Source organism: Phocoena sinus, chromosome 4 (assembly GCF_008692025.1).
Source record: "Phocoena sinus isolate mPhoSin1 chromosome 4, mPhoSin1.pri, whole genome shotgun sequence".
In the NCBI taxonomy this organism is placed as follows: Eukaryota; Metazoa; Chordata; class Mammalia; order Artiodactyla; family Phocoenidae; genus Phocoena; species Phocoena sinus.
The window spans coordinates 10,853,230-10,875,817 of record NC_045766.1 but is presented as its reverse complement, the minus strand read 5'-3'; the positions used below and the strand labels follow the sequence as shown (position 1 = coordinate 10,875,817).

Here is a 22,588-nt window from a genome sequence, read left to right as displayed (position 1 = left end):
CCAAGGAGCTTAAGAACCTTCCCCCTGAATTTATAAAGTGTCTGTCTAGCTACTGTACTTTGGGGACTCTAGGCTCCACTAATTTTCTGTAATAGGCATTGAAGCCATGGCATAATATTCTCTCAGACAACATTTTTAAGAAACAGGCAAAGCAAAGAATTCCCTATCGCAAGACCCATAGCACTGCTCAAAACTGCTCCCTCTTGCTTTAATTGTAGCTGGTTGGTTTAAGGGTTATTGACAGAACGAATCAAAGTCCTTGCTCTGCTGGATGGTTAACTATTAAAGCAGTTTGGCAAGGCACTGTGAAATGTGGCTGTTCATGAAGCAAACGGACATCCTGCGGGCCTCAGAACGAGTCACTGTCTCTGTATCACCACCAGGAGTGTGGCCATTCTAAAACAGGGCTCGAAATGCTTTAGGACTGCTCCCGTCAAGAGATGGCATCTGGGCCATCTCCTCTTGAACCTGGGCAGGTTCGTGGCTGCTTGGACCAGCAGGATACGACAGAAGTGCTGCTATGGGACTTCCAAAGCTGTGATGCTACCACCTGGTCATCTTGGGATGCCCACTGTGGGAAGCCAGGCACCATGAGGAGGTCAGAGTACCTGGGACCACCGTGCTGGGACGGTCGCATGTAAACACTGACCACTGACCAGCTGAGCCCCCAGCCATGAGCCAGTATCCACGGCCAGACACAGGAATGGGCCTCCTCGGACAACCAGTCCTGTGGGGCGTTTGGATGAGCACCCCACCCCACCCCCAACCGACATCTGCCTGCAACTGCTCAAGACTCCTCCGGCGAGAACCACCCTGCAGAGCCCTCTCCAAATTCCCGATCCAACAAATCATGGGCAAAATAAAGCATTTGATTTGGGGTAAAGTAGTTTGGGGGGTAATTCATTAGGTAGAAATAGTAACCAGAACCATAAGGAAGGACATCTTCGTTTCATCTCTTCTTCCAAAAAAGCTGGGACTCCCCTGGTGGCACAGCGGTTAAGAATCCGCCTGCCAATGCAGGGGACACGGGTTCGATCCCTGGTCTGGGAAGATCCCACATGCCGCGGAACAACTAAGCCCGTGTGCCACAACTACAGAACCTGCGCTCTAGAGCCCGTGAGCCACAACTACTGATCCCACGTGCCACAACTACTGAAGCCCGTGCACTCTAGGGCCTGTGTGCTGCAACTACTGAGCCTGCGTGCTGCAACTACTGAGCCCTGTGCTACAACTACTGAGGCCACGTGCTGCAACTACTGAAGCCTGCACACCTAGAGCCCATGCTCTGCAACAAGAGAAGCCACCGCAATGAGAAGCCTGCGCACTGCAACAAAGAGTAGCCCCTGCTCACCGCAAGTTGAGAAAGGTTGCGTGCAGCAATGAAGACCCAACGCAGCCAAAAAAAATTTTTTTTTTAAAAAGCCAAACACCAGGGAAGAAAACATCAAATCTGCAGGTTTCATATCTTATCAGAATGAAGCTGAAGCCTTTTGCGTGTTGGCAACAAAAGGGTCAGGTGGACGAACATACCCGAACCCTGTTCATCACGCTTCGGGTGAGTCTGATGCCACAGAGTATGCGTTTACATTAAGTGGGTTCGGCTGCAGTGAGAATAAACAGCGGATGTTCCTGTCATTGTCTCCCTGCTGGCAGTTTCTTTCTGTCAGAGCAAACATTAACATCTCTTGGATAATCCAGCAAAACACAGCAAAGGAAAAAAGTCAGGCAAAAATAGAACGAAATTGTTTTCCATCTTCCTTTAAGGAAATGAAAGAGGCTGATTCTCTGAGCTCTCTAAGAGTGCCTTTGCAAATCTGCAAATTATCGTGAGACTCTTGCTTAAGATGTGTTGCATAAAAGGGATACAGTCTCTACTGTTAGAAGCATCTATGTGGTGATAGGCAGATTAAGTAACTCTCGGAAAGGAGGGCTGGTCGAAGATACCCAGGATGCTGCCAAAGGATGAGGTTCAATAGATGTTTAATTCATCCAGCCGACACACACACAAATACACCGCTATGTTCAAAGTTCCTACCATAAACGCTCAGAAGGAAAATAACAGCTCAATATTAAAAGGCTGCAGGGCTTCCCTGGTGGCGCAGTGGTTGGGAGTCCGCCTGCCGATGCAGGGGACGCGGGTTCGTGCCCCAGTCTGGGAGGATCCCACATGTCGCGGAGCGGCTGGGCCCGTGGGCCATGGCCGCTGAACCTGCGCGTCTGGAGCCTGTGCTCTGCAACGGGAGGGGCCACAACAGTGAGAGGCCCGCGTACCGCAAAAAAAAAAAAAAAAAAAAAAAAAAAAAGGCTGCAGCCCACAGGGACCACAGCTCTCTGCCAACAGGGGTATCTGAAGATTCTATCAACCGTGGGGACAACAATGGATCCGCCAACCCTCAGAGCCTGTCTTCTTTTGAGGTGGGGACACCTCTAGACACCCTGAAGTCAGAGGGAAGGTATCCCGGATAAACGTGGGGACACAGTCATGTCACTGTACTACAACAGCAATGGCCCGTGTTCCCACAACGGTGCCAGCTAAGGGGCCAGGAAAGTTTACACACTATCTCACTGGTCTTTATAGTTTAAAAGAAAGACACATCTGATATTTTTAAAGCAGTAGACTCCGTTTCAATATTGACAGCTATTTCTATATTCTAGCCAACAGCCTGCACTAATAATCATTTTGCCTAAGTGACTACAGTGAATGACGCCCACTTATATGTGCCCACAAGTCTTTATCCATGTAGAAAGGAGGCTACTACTCAAATCCATATAGTAACTAAGTTTGAATATCTAAATATTCTTAATATTTGGAACGTTTTCCACTGTTCTATCTTGGTGATTGTTTTGGATTTTCATAAATGAGGGTCTCTTGGCTGCAGACAATTCTAAAATGCCTTTAAGTCACTTTTCATCCCTCCGTGAATTACCACATGAGAGTTTAACAATACAGTAATTCACCAAGCAAACCCACCAACGTCTGCGTTTATCTACAATTAGGGCAGGGACTACTGATCTGAAAGTTTTTTCCCACCAGCCCTCATCATTCCTAAAATTCCTTCTGAAGACATTCGTCTCTTTGACTCATAAAGACATCTTTTTATAATAGTGCTTTGTTCTCCACCCTCATGCCCTGCCTATGACAATGATAAAATATGGTCATTGCAAATAATTCAGAAAACATCAAGAAATGAAAAATTAAAATCACCAGCATTCTTAGCGACCAGCACCAACCACTAGTAACATCTGAGGGTACATACTTCTCAGACTCTGTGGTAATGCATCCCTCCACCCCATCACCAACCAACATGAATCAACACTTCTGTAGAACACAACAAAAATAAACTAGAAAAGTGAAAAGCCACGTGGATGTCACAGCCATGTCAAACTGCTAAAGAGAAGAATTTCTAAAGTCTTACTCTCAATTTCTGTATGTACTTCACCTTAATTGGTAACAAGCAGATCATAGCCTGTGGACCACACTACGAAGATCTCTGTTCTAGACATTTTTTCTGTTAAATGTACATGTTCTTTTACTGTATGTATATATGCTTTTACATATACTCTACACATAGCTTTATATGTTTTCCCCCACTAGATTTTATTTCCACTAAACAGATCATGGCCATGGGTCCACAACCACACATGTTGTGGGGCCGTTAGGGACTTTCCACCCCCTCACTTGTTCCCGTAAACCAATTCTTCTCCCTATCGTGCGCCACTCCTTCTCCCTATCGAAACCAATTCTTCTCCCTATCGTGCGCCACTCCTTCTCCCTATCGAAACCAATTCTTGTTGTTTTTCAGTTGACGGGGACTTGCCAGACAGCGGGTAATTTTCCAGTTGCCCGTAACAGGTATACGCCCTAACCGCCACAATGAACAGACAACTATAACGGCCAGAAGGTGGGACAAAAGTTCCTAAGCCAATGAATTCAAAAGTCACCACATTTACCCAATCATTGTGAGAATATACCCGCCCTATGAATAAATAAACCTATAAAAAGTATGTGATTCCGCTTTTAGGGGTTCCCCATCGGCCTCCTGCGTGAGGTTCAGGGAACCCCGGTGCATCGGCTCCTAATAAACCTCTTGCGTGTTGCAACGGCTCTCGACTCTTGGCGGTTCTTGGGCGAGTTGGAATCCCTCGTAGACCGCTTGGGTCTAACATTTGGGGGCTCGTCCGGGATCCCCACTCGCCCCCGGGTCACAAGAACATCGGGAGTCGGAGGTATCAGGTAGGCTCGAGCCCAATTGTCTGTTTGTTTGTCGTTTGTTTGTTGCTAGCCGCCATTAGGAAAAAGCCGTGTGAACCGGCTTGCTGTGGAATCTGTATTGGACTCCTGGCTAGGCAGACGTGCCGAAAGCTGGTGTCCACGGGCCCCGGGGGACGCCCTGGTGGTCCATCTGGAAGGAGAAACAAATTTTGTCTCCCCTTCATCTGGTTCTGGCAGGTTATATAAGCTGCCATCTGAATTTGAGTTGGTTTCGGGTTTAAGTTCGCGGCGGCTGGTTCTGGCAGGTTATATAAGCTGCCATCTGAATTTGAGTTGGTTTCGGGTTTAAGTTCGCGGCGGCAATATCAATGTGTGTCTTTTGAAATTTTATTGTTTTTCTGTACTATTATCTTTCTTTTGACGGACGACAATGGGACAAACTATGACGACTCCTCTTTCTCTTACCCTAAGCCACTGGACCGAAGTTAGGGCTAGGGCCCACAACCTTTCGGTAGAAGTAAGGAAAGGAAAATGGCAAACGCTGTGTACCTCTGAGTGGCCTACATTTCAGACAGGGTGGCCACCCGAAGGATCTTTTTTGTTAGATAAGGTTGGGCTAGTCAAGTCTAGGGTCTTTAACACAGGACCCCACGGACACCCAGACCAGATACCATATATCTTGGTCTGGGAAGATCTAGTTCTCTCCCCGCCTCCGTGGGTCCGGCCCTTTGTTTCCTCAACAGGCACGTCTGCATGCGCTCCAGCACAATCGGAGATATTGGCCCTGAAGAAAACCCCAGACACGGAAAAGTCATCTGCTGCCCCGGACCCGCCAAAGGCGATATATCCTGACCTGCAGTCTGATTTGCTTCTTCTAGATTCCCCACCTCCTTATCCTCCGGCCCTAAATCCCATGTCGCCCCTAGGACCCCCAGCTTCACAACCCTCCACACCAGTAGGGCCACCTGTTATGGCGGAAAGGGGGGGTCCCTCGGCGGGCACCAGAAGCCGGAGGGCTGTTTCCCCGGATTCTACTGCTTTACCCCTTAGAGAATATGGCCCCCCCGATAACCACGGGAATAGGCCCCTTCAATACTGGCCCTTTTCCTCCGCAGATCTTTATAATTGGAAGATGCATAACCCTACTTTCTCTGAAAACCCACAGGCTCTTACTGCTCTAATAGAGTCTCTTGTCTTCTCCCACCAACCCACCTGGGATGATTGTCAACAGCTCCTCCAGACTCTCCTCACAACTGAGGAGAGGCAACGGGTTCTCCTGGAGGCTAGAAAGAATGTGTTAGGCGCCAATGGACAACCTACCCAGTTGCCTAATGAGATTGATGCCGGTTTTCCACTCGTCAGGCCGAATTGGGACTTTAATACCCTGGAAGGTAAGGAGCACCTGAAAATGTATCGCCAGGCTCTGGTGGCGGGTCTCCATGGAGCGGCCAGGCGCCCCACGAATTTGGCTAAGGTAAGAGAGGTAACTCAGGGGCCCCAGGAATCGCCAACCGTGTTCCTAGAACGCTTAATGGAGGCTTTTAGACGATTCACTCCTTATGATCCAACCTCTGAGGAACATAAGGCCACCATAGCAATGGCCTTTATTGACCAGGCGGCCCCTGATATTAGAAAGAAGTTACAAAGGCTGGATGGCCTACAAGGTTTCTCCCTTCAGGACTTAGTAAAAGAGGCAGATAAGGTATATAATAAGAGGGAGACAGAGGAAGAAAGGGAAGAAAGAAAGCAGAAGGAACAAGAGGCTCGTGAGGTAAGACGAGATAAGAGGCAAGAAAGACATTTGAGTAAGATACTGGCCACTGTAGTCAGAGGAGGAAACAGTAGAGACAGAAATAGACAGGAAGGGCGAACAACGGATAGAAGGCGGCCATTAGACAAGGACCAATGTGCCTACTGTAAAGAAAAAGGTCATTGGGCAAGAGAATGCCCTAAAAAAAGGAACGGGGGAAGGCCAACCAGAGATAAAATCTTAACATTGGAAGAGGAAGATTAGGGAAGTCAGGGCTCGGACCCTCTCCCCGAGCCCAGGGTAACTCTTAAAGTGGAGGGGGAACCCGTCCAGTTCTTGGTGGACACCGGAGCCCAGCACTCAGTCCTCCTTCATTCAAAGGGCCCCCTTTCAACTAAAAGGTCATGGGTCCAGGGGGCCACTGGAAATAAGCAGTACTCATGGACCACCCGAAGGACAGTAGATCTTGGGGTGGGACGAGTAACCCACTCATTCTTGGTCATACCTGAGTGCCCATACCCTCTGCTAGGTAGAGACTTACTCTCTAAGGTGGGGGCCCAAATCCACTTTCAACCAGAAGGGCCCACCATAACTGACAACCAAGGGAGATTACTCCAAATCTTGACCATGAAACTGGAAGATGAACACAGGATATATGAAACACCCTCGCCTCCACAAGCTGACATGCAGGATTGGATGACTAGGTTTCCACAGGCTTGGGCAGAAACTGCCGGTATGGGAATGGCAAAATATCGGCCCCCTGTGGTGGTAGAACTTAAAACAACCGCCACCCCAGTAACGGTCCGCCAATACCCCATGAGTAAAGAAGCCCGAGATGGCATCCGTCCTCAAATACAAAGGTTACTGGAATTAGGGATCCTGGTAAGGTGCCAATCTGCATGGAATACCCCTCTTTTGCCAGTTAAAAAGCCAGGAACTAATAATTACCGACCGGTACAAGACCTACGAGAGGTAAATAAGCGGGTGATGGACCTCCACCCCACGGTACCCAACCCCTACAATCTCTTAAGTACTCTTCCACCTCAGCACACTTGGTACACTGTTTTGGATCTTAAAGATGCTTTCTTCTGCCTGAGACTTTCTTCTCTCAGTCAGCCTTACTTTGCCTTCGAGTGGAAGGATCCAGCCTCTGGGATGTCAGGCCAGCTGACATGGACTCGCCTGCCACAAGGATTCAAGAACTCCCCCACCATTTTTGATGAGGCTCTCCACCAGGATTTGGCATCTTATAGAGAATCCAATCCCCAGGTAACTCTACTTCAATATGTCGATGATATTCTTTTAGCTGCTGAAACCCAAGAAGACTGCATCAAGGGAACCGAGAGGCTGTTAACAGAACTGGGAACATTGGGATATCGGGCTTCAGCAAAGAAAGCACAAATATGTCAACGACAGGTTAGTTACCTGGGGTACTTGTTAAAAGGAGGACAGAGATGGCTTTCGGAAAGCAGGAAAGACACTGTTGCCCGGATACCGGCCCCCAAGAGTCCCAAACAAGTTAGGGAATTTTTGGGGACGGCCGGATTTTGTAGGCTATGGATTCCGGGGTTTGCTGAATTAGCAGCCCCTTTATATCCCCTGACCAAAAATGGCATCCCTTTTGCTTGGGGTGATAAAGAACAACGGGCTTTTGACCGAATTAAACGAGCCCTACTATCAGCCCCGGCTCTGGGGCTACCAGATGTTACTAAGCCTTTTCATCTGTACGTGGCCGAGAATAAAGGCATCGCAAAGGGAGTACTAACTCAGAAACTGGGCCCCTGGAATCGCCCGGTTGCGTACCTATCAAAGAAATTGGATCCTGTGGCAGCAGGATGGCCCGCCTGTTTAAAAATAATCGCCGCGGTGGCCGCTTTGGTCAAAGATGCTGACAAACTGACTTTGGGGCAGAACCTAACGATAACAGCCCCCCATGCATTAGAAAATGTAATTCGCCAGCCACCCGACAGATGGCTAACAAATGCCAGGATGACTCATTACCAAGCCCTGCTGTTAAACTCAGATCGTATTAAGTTTACCTCAGCCACAGGACTCAACCCGGCCACCTTGCTACCCGACCCTGACCTGGAAAGCACTACCGTCATCCATGATTGTCAGGAAGTACTGGCTGCAGCACACCGTAGCAGACCAGACTTGATGGATCAGCCCCTCCCCAACGCCGACGTTACCTGGTTTACTGACGGAAGCAGTTTCCTAGAGGAAGGTAAGCGTCGGGCGGGAGCTGCCGTGGTAGACGGGAAAGAGGTCATCTGGGCAGCCGCATTACCACAAGGGACATCGGCCCAACGGGCTGAACTAATCGCCATGACTAGAGCATTGGAACTAGCAGAAAACAAAAAGGTAAACATCTATACGGACAGTAGGTACGCATTTGCTACCGCCCATGTCCATGGGGCCATTTACCAACAAAGAGGGTTGCTCACCTCGGCGGGCAAAGAAATTAAAAACAAAGAAGAAATAGTGGCACTGCTAGCTGCCCTCATGCTCCCCACTAAAGTCAGCATCATTCATTGCCCCGGACACCAGAAGGACAATACCCCGGTGACAAGAGGCAACAACATGGCAGATAGGGTGGCACGAGAAGTGGCTCTACGGGAAATCATACTAGAACTATCAGATGAGAGTCCTGGGAAACCAAATGATAGGGGAACAATTACCCCAGCCACAACTAAAGGAACATTATCTCCTCAACAAGCAAAATCCATGCTACAACAGATTCACAGATGGACACACTTGGGAACCAAGAAGATGGTATCCCTATTACATAAGACAGGTTATGATACCTCTGGATTAACCAAAATAGCTGAGCAGATTGCACGAGAGTGCATTCCATGCCAACAGGTAAACTCCCATAAAGGAAAACTTGAGGTCGGAAAAAGGCTCAGAGGAGACCGCCCAGGAGCCTATTGGGAGGTCGACTTCACTGAAATATGCCCTGGAAGGTACGGTAACAGGTATCTTCTAGTTTTTATAGATACCTTCTCAGGATGGGTAGAAGCTTTCCCGACGAAGAAGGAGACAGCTACTGTGGTGGCCAAAAAGATCTTAGAAGAAATTTTCCCCCGGTTCGGGGCACCAAAGGTAATAGGATCAGATAATGGTCCCGCCTTCGTCGCCCAGGTAAGTCAGGGTGTGGCCAAATACCTGGGGACTGATTGGAAATTACATTGTGCCTATAGACCCCAGAGTTCAGGACAGGTAGAGAAAATAAATAGAACTCTAAAAGAGACCCTAACTAAATTGTCCATAGAGACTGGCGGTACAGATTGGACGGTGCTCCTTCCCTTAGCCCTGTTCCGGGCTAGAAATACCCCCTCCCGCTATTATCTTACTCCATTTGAAATACTATACGGGGCCCCACCTCCTCTTTTTACGCTAAGGGAGAAATTAAGTCCTGACTGCCAGAATAACACTGACTTATGTGCTAGGCTGTTGGGACTCCAGTTGGTCCAAAAGGAGGTGTGGTCCCAGCTGGCAGAGGCTTACCGACCAGGAACACCAGCAGAGGCTCATCCCTTCCAAGTCGGAGATTCCGTGTACGTCCGTCGGCACCGAACCCAGACTCTAGAGCCTCGGTGGAAAGGACCATACATCGTCCTGCTCACCACCCCCACGGCTATAAAGGTAGACGGCATCGCTGCGTGGATCCACGCTTCACACGTGAAGGCCGCACCAGCATCTGCAACATCGGAATGGCGAGCCCAAAAGACCAGCAACCCGCTCAAGCTCAAGCTTCTGCGATCATCAGATTTATAACTTTAACTCTGTTACCCCTACTGACTGTGAGTAATTTTAGTCCTCACCTGCCCCAGCATTTAACCTGGCAGGTAATTTCCCAAACTGGAGATGTAATATGGTCTGTTAGCCATACTGCTGCTCCTTGGACCTGGTGGCCAGACCTTTTCCCCGATGTTTGTAAATTAGCCATAGGAGCTCCCAATTGGGACACAGCACACTCCCATGATCGTCAAAATGCCCCATCCATACCCGATCGGGCCGGCCAATACGGCTGCCAAAACTCGGGTACGCGACAGAAACTTAGCAACCCTACCTTTTATGTATGCCCGGGATTTCATCGCCATAGGTCCCTAAATTATCAATGTGGGGGAAAGGAACATTTTTATTGTAAAAGCTGGGGGTGTGAAACCACAGGAGACACCTATTGGAAGCCCACCTCTGGCTGGGACTTTATTAAGGTGACAGCCAATTATACACACCCAACCAACCCCTTAACTTATAGGCCTGAATGTACTAAATGGTGCCATCCCCTTAAGATCTCTTTTAGTAAACCAGGAAAAAAGGATAAAAACTGGATAAATGGCCATTCATGGGGAATCAGGTTTTATAAAGAAGGATATAATGATGGATTACTAATGACCATCAAACTAAAAATTGAAACCCCTACTCCAGTTCCTATAAGCCCCAACCCTGAGATAGGGCACTCTTTGCTACCTTTGGTCCCTCCCACAGCGTTACCAGAGATAAGAAACCAAACTTCTGAGCCAAAAGGAATAACAATCAAGCCCAAGACCCCCCGGGACCGAATGCTCTCATTGGTCCAGGCGGCTTTTGAGGTTTTAAATGCCACAAACCCGGAGGCTACCAAATCATGTTGGCTTTGCTATGCTGCTCCTCCCCCTTATTATGATGCTATAGGATATAATTCTAATTATAATAATGTTAACACTCCAGATCAATGTCGATGGAAACAAGAAAGAAATAGTAAATTGACCCTGGCCTCAGTATTAGGAAACGGTACATGTGTAGGAACGCCCCCCTCGTCCCACCGACATCTTTGTGCCAATTTAAGCCTCCCACAGGGCTCAGGGTATCTCCTCCCTCCTCCGGATGGATGGTGGGCATGTAACACAGGATTGACCCCCTGCATTTCTTTAGAGGTCCTTAAAGCTTCAACCGATTTTTGTGTGTTAGTTCAGCTGGTCCCCAGACTCATTTATCATTCAGATTCATCCTTTCTAGATGAATATGAGGGCAGAGGAAGGTTTAAGAGGGAACCCATAACACTCACCCTGGCTGTACTCCTAGGACTAGGAATGGCAGCCGGGGTAGGAACGGGTACAACAGCCCTCATCCAACAACCCCACTATTATGATGCCTTAAGGCAAGCTGTAGATGTTGACCTCCGGGCATTAGAAAGTTCCATAACTCAGTTAAAAGAATCCCTCACCTCGCTTTCAGAGGTGGTAATGCAAAACAGGAGGGGATTAGATCTGCTGTTCCTTAAGGAGGGCGGACTATGTGCTGCACTAAAAGAAGAATGCTGTTTTTATATTGATCATTCTGGGGCTATTACCAAAACAATGGACAAACTTAGGGAGCGCCTGGACAAAAGACAACAGGAAAGGGAAAATCAAAAAGGATGGTTTCAATCATGGTTTGATAAATCTCCCTGGCTTACTACTTTAGTTTCCACCTTGTTAGGGCCCCTCATTATTTTATTGTTGCTTTTAACTTTTGGACCATGCATTCTGAATCGCCTGATAGCCTTTATTAGAGAACGCATTAGTACGGTACAAGTTTTAATGCTAAGGCAACAATACCAAAACTCGCAAAAAGAAACTGAAACTCCATGATTGGAATTAGTTACAAAAAAAAAAAAAGGGGGGAATGTGGGGCCGTTAGGGACTTTCCACCCCCTCACTTGTTCCCGTAAACCAATTCTTCTCCCTATCGTGCGCCACTCCTTCTCCCTATCGAAACCAATTCTTCTCCCTATCGTGCGCCACTCCTTCTCCCTATCGAAACCAATTCTTGGAGTTTTTCAGTTGACGGGGACTTGCCAGACAGCGGGTAATTTTCCAGTTGCCCGTAACAGGTATACGCCCTAACCGCCACAATGAACAGACAACTATAACGGCCAGAAGGTGGGACAAAAGTTCCTAAGCCAATGAATTCAAAAGTCACCACATTTACCCAATCATTGTGAGAATATACCCGCCCTATGAATAAATAAACCTATAAAAAGTATGTGATTCCGCTTTTAGGGGTTCCCCATCGGCCTCCTGCGTGAGGTTCAGGGAACCCCGGTGCATCGGCTCCTAATAAACCTCTTGCGTGTTGCAACGGCTCTCGACTCTTGGCGGTTCTTGGGCGAGTTGGAATCCCTCGTAGACCGCTTGGGTCTAACAATGTCATCCTATTTTAGTGCAAAACACTCTTCAAACCCTGGCATCTCCAAGCAGGGCAGAATCTTATACCTCCATGAGCTAAGACCTCCGGGAGTGAGGGCTTAGGGGAGCGGAAGGAGGTCACAGGTTGTGCTGTAGCAGCGCTGCCATTGTGCCCAGGGTTGGCCCTGCCTAAGGAAAGCCCAGGGACCAGTGCATTTCCAGAGCAGGCACTAGGGAAAAGGGACCTGCCGGTTTTGCAGGACACTGTGTATGGCAACGCCAAGAGCCACGAGTCCACAAGGTGTTTGGTTCTAACCACAAACTCTAGCCATTCATTCCAACATTCATCGTACCCCTGTGTGCAGGCACCGCATGAGATACTAGGGCACAAAGATGGGGAGGCCAAGCCCCTCCCTCCAGGGGCCTAGTCCAGTGGGGGAGCCAAATACACAAATGACCAGAACACAGCCTAATGGATATGCGCGAAGCTGCTAGTGCTGGTGAGGACAGACTCCTGGGCACCGCCGCCCCATCCCCCACCCCCGGAGACTGAGTCATCAGGTCTGGGTGGGGCCCAAGACTCTGCAATTCCAGCTTGGTCCTGCGATGCAAAGACCACACGTTGTTGGCACTGCTCTAGGGCACTGGTTCACCACCAGGGGCAACTTTGCCCCCCTCCCCTGGGACACTTGCAAGTCTGGAGACATGCTTGTCTGTCACAACTGAGGTGTGGGGTGGGGTTGACTGGCCTTTAGTGAGTCGATGCTGCTAACCCTCCTACAGTGGGCAAGACAGCCCCCCACAACAAAGAACGTCAATAGACGATGTCAACAGCGCGGTTGAGCAACTGCTCGAGAGCAAGACACTTGAACTCCAGGCCTCAGTTTTGTTATCAGGAAAATGGGGATGATAGTATCTATCACAGAAAGTCGTGTCGAGCATTCAGTGACTTTATGCAAAGTGCTTAGAACAGGGTCTGGTACATGGTAGGCATTTATTATTATTATTGTTATTATTATTAACTATCATTATTATTGAAGAGCAGACAAAAACAAGCAGAAAAGACATTCCAGGATGGACACAAGTCCCTCCTGCAAGTACCCACCATGCTGCGGCCCTCACCTGCCCTGCTCCAGTAACAGCAGCAATGATGTTTATTCATGGCCTACTACGCACCAGCAGTGGAATAAGGAAACTGAGGCCCAGAGACATTAAGTAACTTGCACAAGGTCACACAGCCACGAAGGGGCAACCTGCTGACATTCATCCACTCAAACATCTACTGAGCACCCATTATGTGCCAGGCAAATCCCAAGAGAAGACAGCCTAACACAGCAGGGCTCATGCAGGGAAACAACTGATTTCCACACCCCGCAGACCAGCCACAGAGCAAAGCCCTCTTGCTCCAGAGACTGCAGAGTCCACCCTGCTGTAATCCTAGCCTTACGAGCCCTCTCTCTGGCCCCTTGCCCAGAGCCGGTCTCTGACAAAGAGACGTCATGGCGGGGCCTGGGGGGAAGAGGGCAGAGCTGCGGTGGGCCTGGCTCCAATGCACATCTCGATGGAACTTTCCCTGCATCCGGCAGTCCCCGGCACTCGCTGCCAGCCCCGCACGCAGGAAGCCTCTCCCTCACCCAGGCTTGTGCCGCTAGCAAAGCCCTCCCTCACACAGTGTCTCCTCCTGTCCCCCAGGCCACCCAGGAAGAATAATGACACCAGTTCACAGATGAGGGGACTCAGGCTCCAAAGGCGCAAGTGCCCCCAAAAGTCAGCAGAGCTCGGGTTCTAACCACGTCACCTGACGCCAAGACGTCCCTCCACCCACCCCTTCCCCATGACTTTGGGTTTTTTCCCCCTGGATTCTAAAGTAATACAATTCAGTGCAAATAATTCAGAAAATATAGAAAAGTATAAAGAGAATACGTCTTACTCAACTCTCACCAGATATAACTGGCATGTAATCCTCTCCTGATATTTTTATGCATATAAACATATTTTTTAGAATAGCGTCATGAGTCCAAATCATGACTCCAAGCTTTTGGAACCTGTTTTCCATTCAGATGCCTTTCTAGGTTAATAACAAGCTGTGTCATCATCTGAAAGCCTGGATTCTCTTAGCTATCGCCTGGGCTTGGTATTCATTTATTTCCTCAACCCCCTACTGACAGTCATGCAGACTCACAATTTTTCCAACATTTTTAAACAATGCTGCAGTGAGCACTGTTGGACCTGCATCCTTGCCCAGTTAACCCCTTAAAATAAATTCTTACAAGCGCAACTGCTGGGTCAAAAGTCACTGTCCCCCAACATCCCAGCAGCAGTGTGGGGACCACTACCCAAGCAGGAAGCCCTAAGGCCTACTATTCCAATGGCCAAACTTCAGGTCAGAGCTGTGGGGACAGAAGTAGCCCCAGCTCCGGGACCCAGGAGGCCCAGTAAAGACCTCAAGTGTGTTGATCTTTACAACCAGCCAATGAACAAAGGGTCCCATCAGCAATGCTCCCCGCCCCTAGCACTGCACAGGCTGCAAGGGATGTCTGCACTGGTCCCCTCCACTTGCTGGCTGCTAATCCTCCCAAATAGCTAGGGTCCCCAGGCCTCGACTCCAACGCCCCCTGTTGCAGCAAAGCGTCCCCCGGCTTCGAAGACCCTGCCCGGGTCCCTCGCTCTGTGTCCAAGACCTGAATCCAGGACCCCCTCCCCACCCCCGCGAGGTGAGAACCCCACACAGGACTCAACCCGCAGGGGGCCCTCAGTGCCGGTTCCATGAACACCTCCAGGCCTCTGTTCCTCAAACTAGATCTAACCTGGCTACAAAAGAGATCCCAGCCTCACTCATGCACAACACACACACACACACACACACACACACACACACACACACACACACGTGTCTTCAAGGGGAAAGTGCTAAGATGTGATGGTACTGTCCTCTCAGAAAAGAATCTCTCTCTTCCCCTGACTTGTGTGAAAAATTCATTACGAGAGAGTCCAGGCTGCTCCCCAATTCCCCCCGACCCCGGGTTTCCAAGCTCAGGACAGTCTTCTTTCTTATTTCTTTTTTTTTTAAAGAGAAAATGTTTGCTGGTTTCTGGCAGGGACAAAGGCAGATTCTGGGTGCAGGCCTTATACGAGTCTGAGGAACACAGATGTCCAGAATCAAATGCTTTTGCAAACTGCCCTCGCCCAAGCACCGAGGGAAGCACACGGCCATTTACAATCAAACCGTCTTTGCCTCCCCAGGTAAGGACAGGCTGGAAAAGTCAGCTTGTGAATACTCAGAGCCAGAAAAGCTGTCTGTGGGCAGCTAGGCCCGGCCTGTGTTCCTTCCCCCTCCTCTGGACCATCTCACAACCTAGAATAGCCCGCCTTCAGAGGAAGCAGGGGAATACAAAAACACTACACATCATAGTAAAAGATAAATAACTGGCACGGACTATTACAAATCTTGATTAAAATGATTTTAGAAATTGTGCTGCCTCTTGTTTTAACAAACATTTGAGAAGAGATCGCTCTATTGGGTATGCATTGTAAAAGTGCATCAAGCACATTTACCTGGACTGCCTCACCTGGCAGGGCTGCTGCACACCTGAATGACCTGTTATCTCTCTCCATCCATCGCTCTCCCCACTCCCAGCGCCACTGGCCCCCTGGCTGGTCCTGAGCTGGGCCAGGCCCCTCTCTCTCTCACCTTAGCACTGGCTGTTCCGCTGCTGGAACGCCCTTCCCGCACAAGGCCCCGAGGCTCGCTCCCTCCAGATGGGCTTTCACGGAAGCAACTAGTAGGTGCTCAAGAACTACTCCATGACTTAATAATTAAAGCTAACTAACCAATGCGCCCTGTGAGAAAATACATGTGCTTTCTTAACTTGAAACAGCAGGCTTATATCCAAGAGCCTCTCTGGTTAAAAGGTACTCCCTTCAACAGCTTGAAAGGCTGGCTCTCTCAACCACAAATCAGAGTGCAAGGGATACCATGCTGTCCAGACAAGGTCAGAGGCAAACCGTGGTCATGGGAAGGGGCAGGTGTCTGCCTGACAACAGGCCAGCCATCAGACACCTTTGGTCATCTCCCATTTAAACTGCCGAGAAACAGAATGGGATCCAAGGGCGAATCCCAGCTGACACCTCAGCTGCGGCTGCCCAGAGGCAACTGCACCACAAATTGGTCACCAATTCGTTGTTTTTTCAATTTTTTTATACAATTTGGAAAGGTTACTTTCCATTTACAGTTATTACCAAATATTGGTTATTTTCCCCGTGTTGTACAATACATCCTTGAGCCTCTCTTACACCCAATACTTCGTACTGGTAACCACTAGTTTGTTCTCTATATCTGTGAGTCGTTTCTTTTATGTTATATTCACTAGTTGATTGTATTTTTTTAGATTCCACATATAAGCACTATTATACAGTGTTTGTCTGCCTTATTTCACTTAGCATAATGTCCTTCAAGTCTATCCATGTTGCTGTAAATGGCATTATTTCATTTTTTATGGCTGAGTAATATTCCACTGTATATATGTACCACATCTTCTTTATCCATTCATCTGTCAATGAACACTTAGGTTGCTTCCATATCTTGGATACTGTAAATAGTGCTATGAACATTGGGGTCACCAATCTGCTTTAATCACTCAAAGTCAGGAGGGGTGTTGGGCCCTGCAGACCATAATCAAAAAGCAAAGGAAAGGAAATGCAGACAGCAAAAGACCCTCCCCTAGTGGCTGCGAATTATATACAGTCAGTCCTCATTATTTGTGGATCCCAAATTTGTGAATCTGCCTACTCAGTAAAACTGATTCCAAAATCAATACTGTGCTGCTCTACAGTCATCTGTGGACCCGCACAGAGTGGCAAGAAACTCCAGTAGCCCGACGTGCCTGCTTCCAGGGAGGATGAACAGACGCCCTCCACCCTGGTCCAGCTCTCATGCTGTAAACAAACATCCTTTACACTGTCCCTTTAGTGCCACGCTTTCTGCACTTCTCTGCTTTGTGTCGATGGTTTGGCTGTTTAAAACAGCCCCCAAGCCTAGCGCTGAAGTGCTGGCTAGTGTCCTAAGCCCAGGAAAGCTGTGGTGAGCATTATGGAGAAAACGTGTTAAATGAGCTTCGATCAGGCTGAGCCATGGTGCTGATGGCCAAGTTCAACCAACAATACACATTAAGTAAGGTGTCTTTAAACAGAAACACACATAACACACGGTTACGTACTGATCAGTGGATGAAGGTGTTGGGACCAGAGGCTCACAGGAGCCTAATGAGGTTTAAGTTCCCGAAAGCCGCTGGTCACAACATCTCCCTTGGGAGCCACGGCTCAGTATCCACTAATTCAAGGTTCACGGCGACCTTAGTGAAAACTACCGCGAATAAGGACAACTGACCATATACTAAGGTGGCTGCTTCCTGACCCGCGTCCTCTGGCATTTCCCCCGCCCCCGCCCCCCGCCATCATCCCCACTGCTCTCTCCATCTGCCACTCCACACACCGGCTCCCTTGCTCAGGTGTCTTCTGGAGACTCCTCTGTCACATCACTCTTCTACTGGAGTCACCACAATCAGTAAGTACTAGCGAACCCTCCACGCCTCACCCCCACCTGAAACATCAACTCCCGGAGGCAAAGCCTCTGTCTTGTACCCATATCTACCTGTATCTGCAGGGGCCACAGTGCCCGACACAAGGTGGGTGGCCAGTGCTTGCCTGAAGGGACACAGCCCACCACACACACGGCCACAAGGTCCCTGGCAGGTTCCGGGAGCATGACAAGCATCCAGAGAGCCTGCACGGAGGCTGAAACCCCACCAATGAGACGCCCACGATGGCCCAGGGCCACGTGCCCCTGCTGTGCACTTGAAACGTGGCTGGTCCAAAGTGAGATGTGCTCTCGGTGTAACAGATGCACCAGACTTCCAAGACTCGGTACAAACATATATGTAAAACATCTCACTCATGATTGTACTGATTCCATATTGAAATTATTGCATCTTGGACATTCTGGGTTAAAGGAACTAGATTAAAATTAACTTCACCTGTTTCCTGTTGCTTTTGAGCATGGCTGCTAGGAAGTTTTCATGACGTACAGAGCTTGCCACTATAGGTGTCTGAGTCCAGCTGGGTTATAATAATGCCATGGAAAGGGCAGCCAGTGACACAGGCCAGCCCTGACCACCTCTCTAGGCTACTGCCTAATACTCTCCCGAGGCAGGCAGGAAACACCCGACCCGTGGCTTCCTGTGACACACAAAGCCCTAAGTGTGTTCCGAAAGAGGGCTCAGAAATCAAGGAGAAAGAGTTAAGAGATGAAACAACTGCGCCCTCAGAAGGGGAGCACCATCAGAACAGGGGCCAGCATCGAGCAGGCCTACCGGTGTGTGTTGAATGAATAAACCAGTAATTTGCAAAAAAAAAAACGATTTCTAAGTTGTTTGTTCATATTTGGGATAGAATAGGAGAGCTGGAGGGGACCTGGAAAATGACCAGGCTCTGCCATGTCGCTGAACTGTGAGGACGCTGTGCTTCCGCGTCCTCCCCTGGAGAAGAGGTGGTCCCTGCCAGTCCCTACCTGCCAGGCCCACGCCGTCCAGCAGAACTTCCTATGGTGATGAGAGTCTTCTCTGATTTGTCCAATACAGTGCCTACTGGGCCCTCGAAACGTGGCTACTGTGACTGAGGAAGTGAAATTTCATCTTATTTAATTGTAATTAATTAAGTTTAAATTCAAATAGCCACATGTGGCAAAAGGCTGCCATCCTGGACAGCACAGCTCCAGCCTGCTGTGACAGGCAGGAAGGAGATAAAGCTTGTAAAAGCACTTTGGAAATGCCAAATCCTGACAGAAATGGTAGGGGTTTTGTTGTTGGATGCATTACAAACGCGAGATTCTGAGAGATTTCAATTGCCCAACGAAGAGACTTGATTCATCGTAAGTGAAAAAAAATTTAAACACACAGATTGTACTTCACCTGGGGGAGAAGAGTGTTCATAGACACCTGGAATCAGAACAGAGCAAGAACGCTTCACACACAGCTCAGAAAACTAGCTCTAACCCTCTGGGCCACAATACCTCCAGGGCCTGGACATGCAGGCAGAAATCAAGGTTGCCAGGGTGTTGCTGGTAAGATTACATTCCTATCTCCCACCCCCTCACTCTACGGACCAGCGGTGTCCTGTCCCTTCCGCTGACCTTCCCTGCCATTCCTCCTGCTACTGAAACGGGTCCTCCCACAGCTCTCAGACAGAAGCGGGGGTTGTTCAAATCTCATGGATGGTAAAACCAACCGGTGCTGAAAAGGGATGCGGACTAAGTGGGAGCTGTGAAGAATGCTAATCTGTTTACACGCAGGTTGGAAGATGCTCATGAAATTCAAATCAAGTTCTCGGCTCCCAAGATTCTTCCCAGCAGGAAAGCCCTTCCCAGTCTAAACAGCTTTTCGGTACCATCAAGATCATCATATTCTACACACAAGCAGACAATAAAGATAAAAAAAAGCAGGGGAGTGGAAGGGGGGTGAATGATTAGGGCCGGAAAGTCAAACAAGTCTAAGTCTTTCTGAGGAAACACACAATATTTCCGAGTACCAGTGTAAGGAGCTGCCCTAAAATATTTAAAAGATTTTGTGAGCTCATTCATTCTTGTCCATTAAAGAGCACAGCTACTTTTCCCCTCCGTCCTTTTAACTCTTCCACAGACACATTAACTTTAGGGCTTAAGCGTGTGTGATGCCCTTGGTTTGGGCCCCTCGGAGCTTCCATGATGAAAACCACGTGAAACTGGATCCGCACGCGTTCCACCCACAAGCTGGCCTCAGTGGTGTAATTTATTCTGTCAGGCAACAGGCTGTTGCTCAACTTGGAGATGGGAATGCCAGCAACCACCCTCCAGCTATTAAAACAAAATGAACCAGCCTGGTGTCAGCGGGACAGACGCCACTTCACTGAGAAAAGAGACCCTGCTTTCCGTACCTCAAGTTCAGTCTCCCGTCTGTTGATATCATCCGTGGATTGATTTAACTTCTCCAGCTCTCCCTGATGAAGAAAAGGGACAGAAAAAAGATTCAGGGATTTGTCTTTTGTTGCCAGTATGACTCAGCCCCAGTACCTGCAAATTACTCTGGCACACTTTGTAGGAAGAGGAAGGAGTCAGTGGTAATTCTCAAGGAAAACAGTTGAGCCTTGGCTGGAAGAACAAATGAATGTCAGCATTTCTGAAACCTTTTTCTTGATGGTGGCCTTTTTGAAAATGACTTTAAGGTCCTAGGAATTTGTCTTTTCTTAGAAGGTCAATTATTTATTCCAGGTATGTGCCTTCAGGTAAACCCACCTGTTACAAATGGTTTAGAGGCGGAATCAAAACAATGCTTTCTGCTTTAGAGCAAGGATTTTGCAGAAAAGATAATAAAAGAAAACAAAGCCAAGCCTAAAGTATAAACCCAATGAAATAATTTAAATCAAGGGTACAATTCTGGCATTATCTCATCCATGGTTGAGTATTTTTCTGTAGGAATGAAAAGTCTTTTTCAAACTGCTAGTTATTCAACCTACCTGGCTGTTTTACAAAACAAACAACTAAAACTAGCTTTAATCCTGATCCTTTAAATAAACATTCACACACTGACATTTTGTAAAAAAAAAAAAAGTGCCCAGCGTGAAGTTAACTCATTTTACTCAGCAAACAAAGGACCTTGTGAACAGAATTCCCCTACCAAGAAAACAAAATTGAGTAGCCCGAACTGATTTTATTTAACAGAATTCCTAATGCAAAGATTTTTCCACCTGATTTTTATCTCGCTAACCTGCCATAACAAGTCATTTAAATGCAACAGCTGAGTTAAATGAGCTTTTAATTGATCTGCGCGCTGAAAAACCAATTAAGTCTCCAGAAACTGCAGCGCATGCTGAAAAGCAATATTAAAAAAAAAAAAAAAAGCTTTATGGAAAGGGTAGAAACACGGGTCTTCGAAAGCGATGTGCTGTGCTTTCTGCTTGGAGGGTGAAGAGGTTAAGCTGTCACTCCGAGATCTCGGCTTAGAAATCGTTTTTAACCATCTCCCAGAGAAATGGAGGCACAGGAACCGGGCCAACCCTCTTGCCTTCTCGCGCGTCAGCTATGCGCACCGCTTGTCCCAGATTTCTGTTCACACCCGACCTCATAAGGAGGGAAAGCTGGGTTTTAAACCGTTTGAGGCCAAGCGGAGAGCTGAGCCAGTGGTGACAATAAGCCCTTCGGTTTGCTAACAATGAATCAGAGGAGAAGGGAGATGGCTCAGGCCGGGCACCTCTGCCAGCAGGAGGCTCTGACCCCCAGGCACGGGTGGCCGCCCACCTGCAGGGGCCGACGACGCCCACCGCCCCGGGAGCCCGCGCCTAAGCGGCCCGCCCGGCTCCCGGAGCCCGGAGGTTGTCCAAAGCCCGCGGCGCCGCGAGCCCAGCCGGGTACCCAGACGCCGGCGTGGCGCCCCCGCCCCCTTCCCTCTTTGTTGCGCAACCGCCCGCAGCGCTGGACACGCTGCTGCGACCCCCGGATCCTGCCGGGGAATCCCGGCGATAGAGTCAGGCTGCGTCCACGCGGGCACCGCAGCCTCCCAGGAACTGGGGGAAACCGGGTACTCAGACCCTCTCGTCCAGCCCCGGACTTAACGCTGCCACCTCCCCCGGGCGCAGGCACCGGTGGGGGGGTTGGGGGAGGCGGCTGCGAGGCGGGCTCAGTGCAGATGCCGGGGTCCTTGTGCACCCCCGCGCGCCCTACCTGGATCCGGGGGTCCACCTCTTCCTCCTCCTCCAGCCCCGGCTCCATCCCCTCCTCCTCCTCCTCCGAGTCCCGGGCTGGCGGCGGCAGCTCGGCCGGCTCCTCCGGACGGCTCCGCTTCGGCGCCGCGTCCATGCGGGCGGCGGACTTGGGAGCGCGTGGGTGGCGGCCGCAGACTGGGCCGGAGCCGTCTGGCCACCGCCCGGCGAGCTCAGAAGGCGCCGCTCGCCGCCGAGGGTTCCCGGGCCCAGCTCAGGAGGAAGTGGGCGCGGTCGCCCCCTCTCCGCCGCGGCCGTCAGCGCAGCGCCGCCCGCTCCGCCCCCAGCCCGCCGGCTCTGCGCGGCCCCGACTCTAGACCTGGCTGGCCGGCCGGCCGGGATAGCCGGGGCTCCGTCACAAAACCTCACTCCCAAAACGCGTGAGGGTGATGAAATGGGGGAGCCCTCACCCCCTTTTACCATAGCAGCCCGACTAGATCACAATTTACCGAACGTCGGCCGCCTGGTGTCAGGGTGCTTTTCTCTCCCTCCCTCCTCTGCTAAGGCAATTGACTGCATGCAAGGAAAGTTTGGGGTATTCCCACCATCTGAAGGCACCTTTAGAAGCTTGTACTCAGTGACCCTGGACCAGCCCCAAGACTCACTCAAACCCCCGTGTACACTCAAAGCACTTTTGTCCCCTTGGGTTAACCTGGGGAAATGTGTGTACCTGAAGATTTCCTCAGA

The 22,588-nt window shown here is 49.5% G+C and overlaps 1 protein-coding gene across 3 annotated transcripts in view; it reads right to left on the bottom strand.

Moving 5' to 3' along the window:
• The window catches only part of SH3BP5 (SH3 domain binding protein 5), an 88,859-nt gene extending 66,731 nt beyond the window's left edge, over positions 1 to 22,128 (bottom strand). The window contains exons 1-2 of one of the 3 annotated variants that reach the window (XM_032631505.1): positions 21,864 to 22,128; positions 20,081 to 20,143 (exon numbers count right to left, since the gene is read on the bottom strand). In XM_032631505.1, the coding sequence (XP_032487396.1) occupies positions 20,081 to 20,143; positions 21,864 to 21,998 (198 nt within the window). In that variant the 5' untranslated portion in view covers positions 21,999 to 22,128. Of the gene's footprint in view, positions 1 to 20,080; positions 20,144 to 21,440; positions 21,731 to 21,863 lie in introns of those variants that run through there. The other 2 variants (XM_032631507.1, XM_032631506.1) reach the window with 2 other exon arrangements.
• Positions 22,129 to 22,588: the final 460 nt, after the last annotated feature.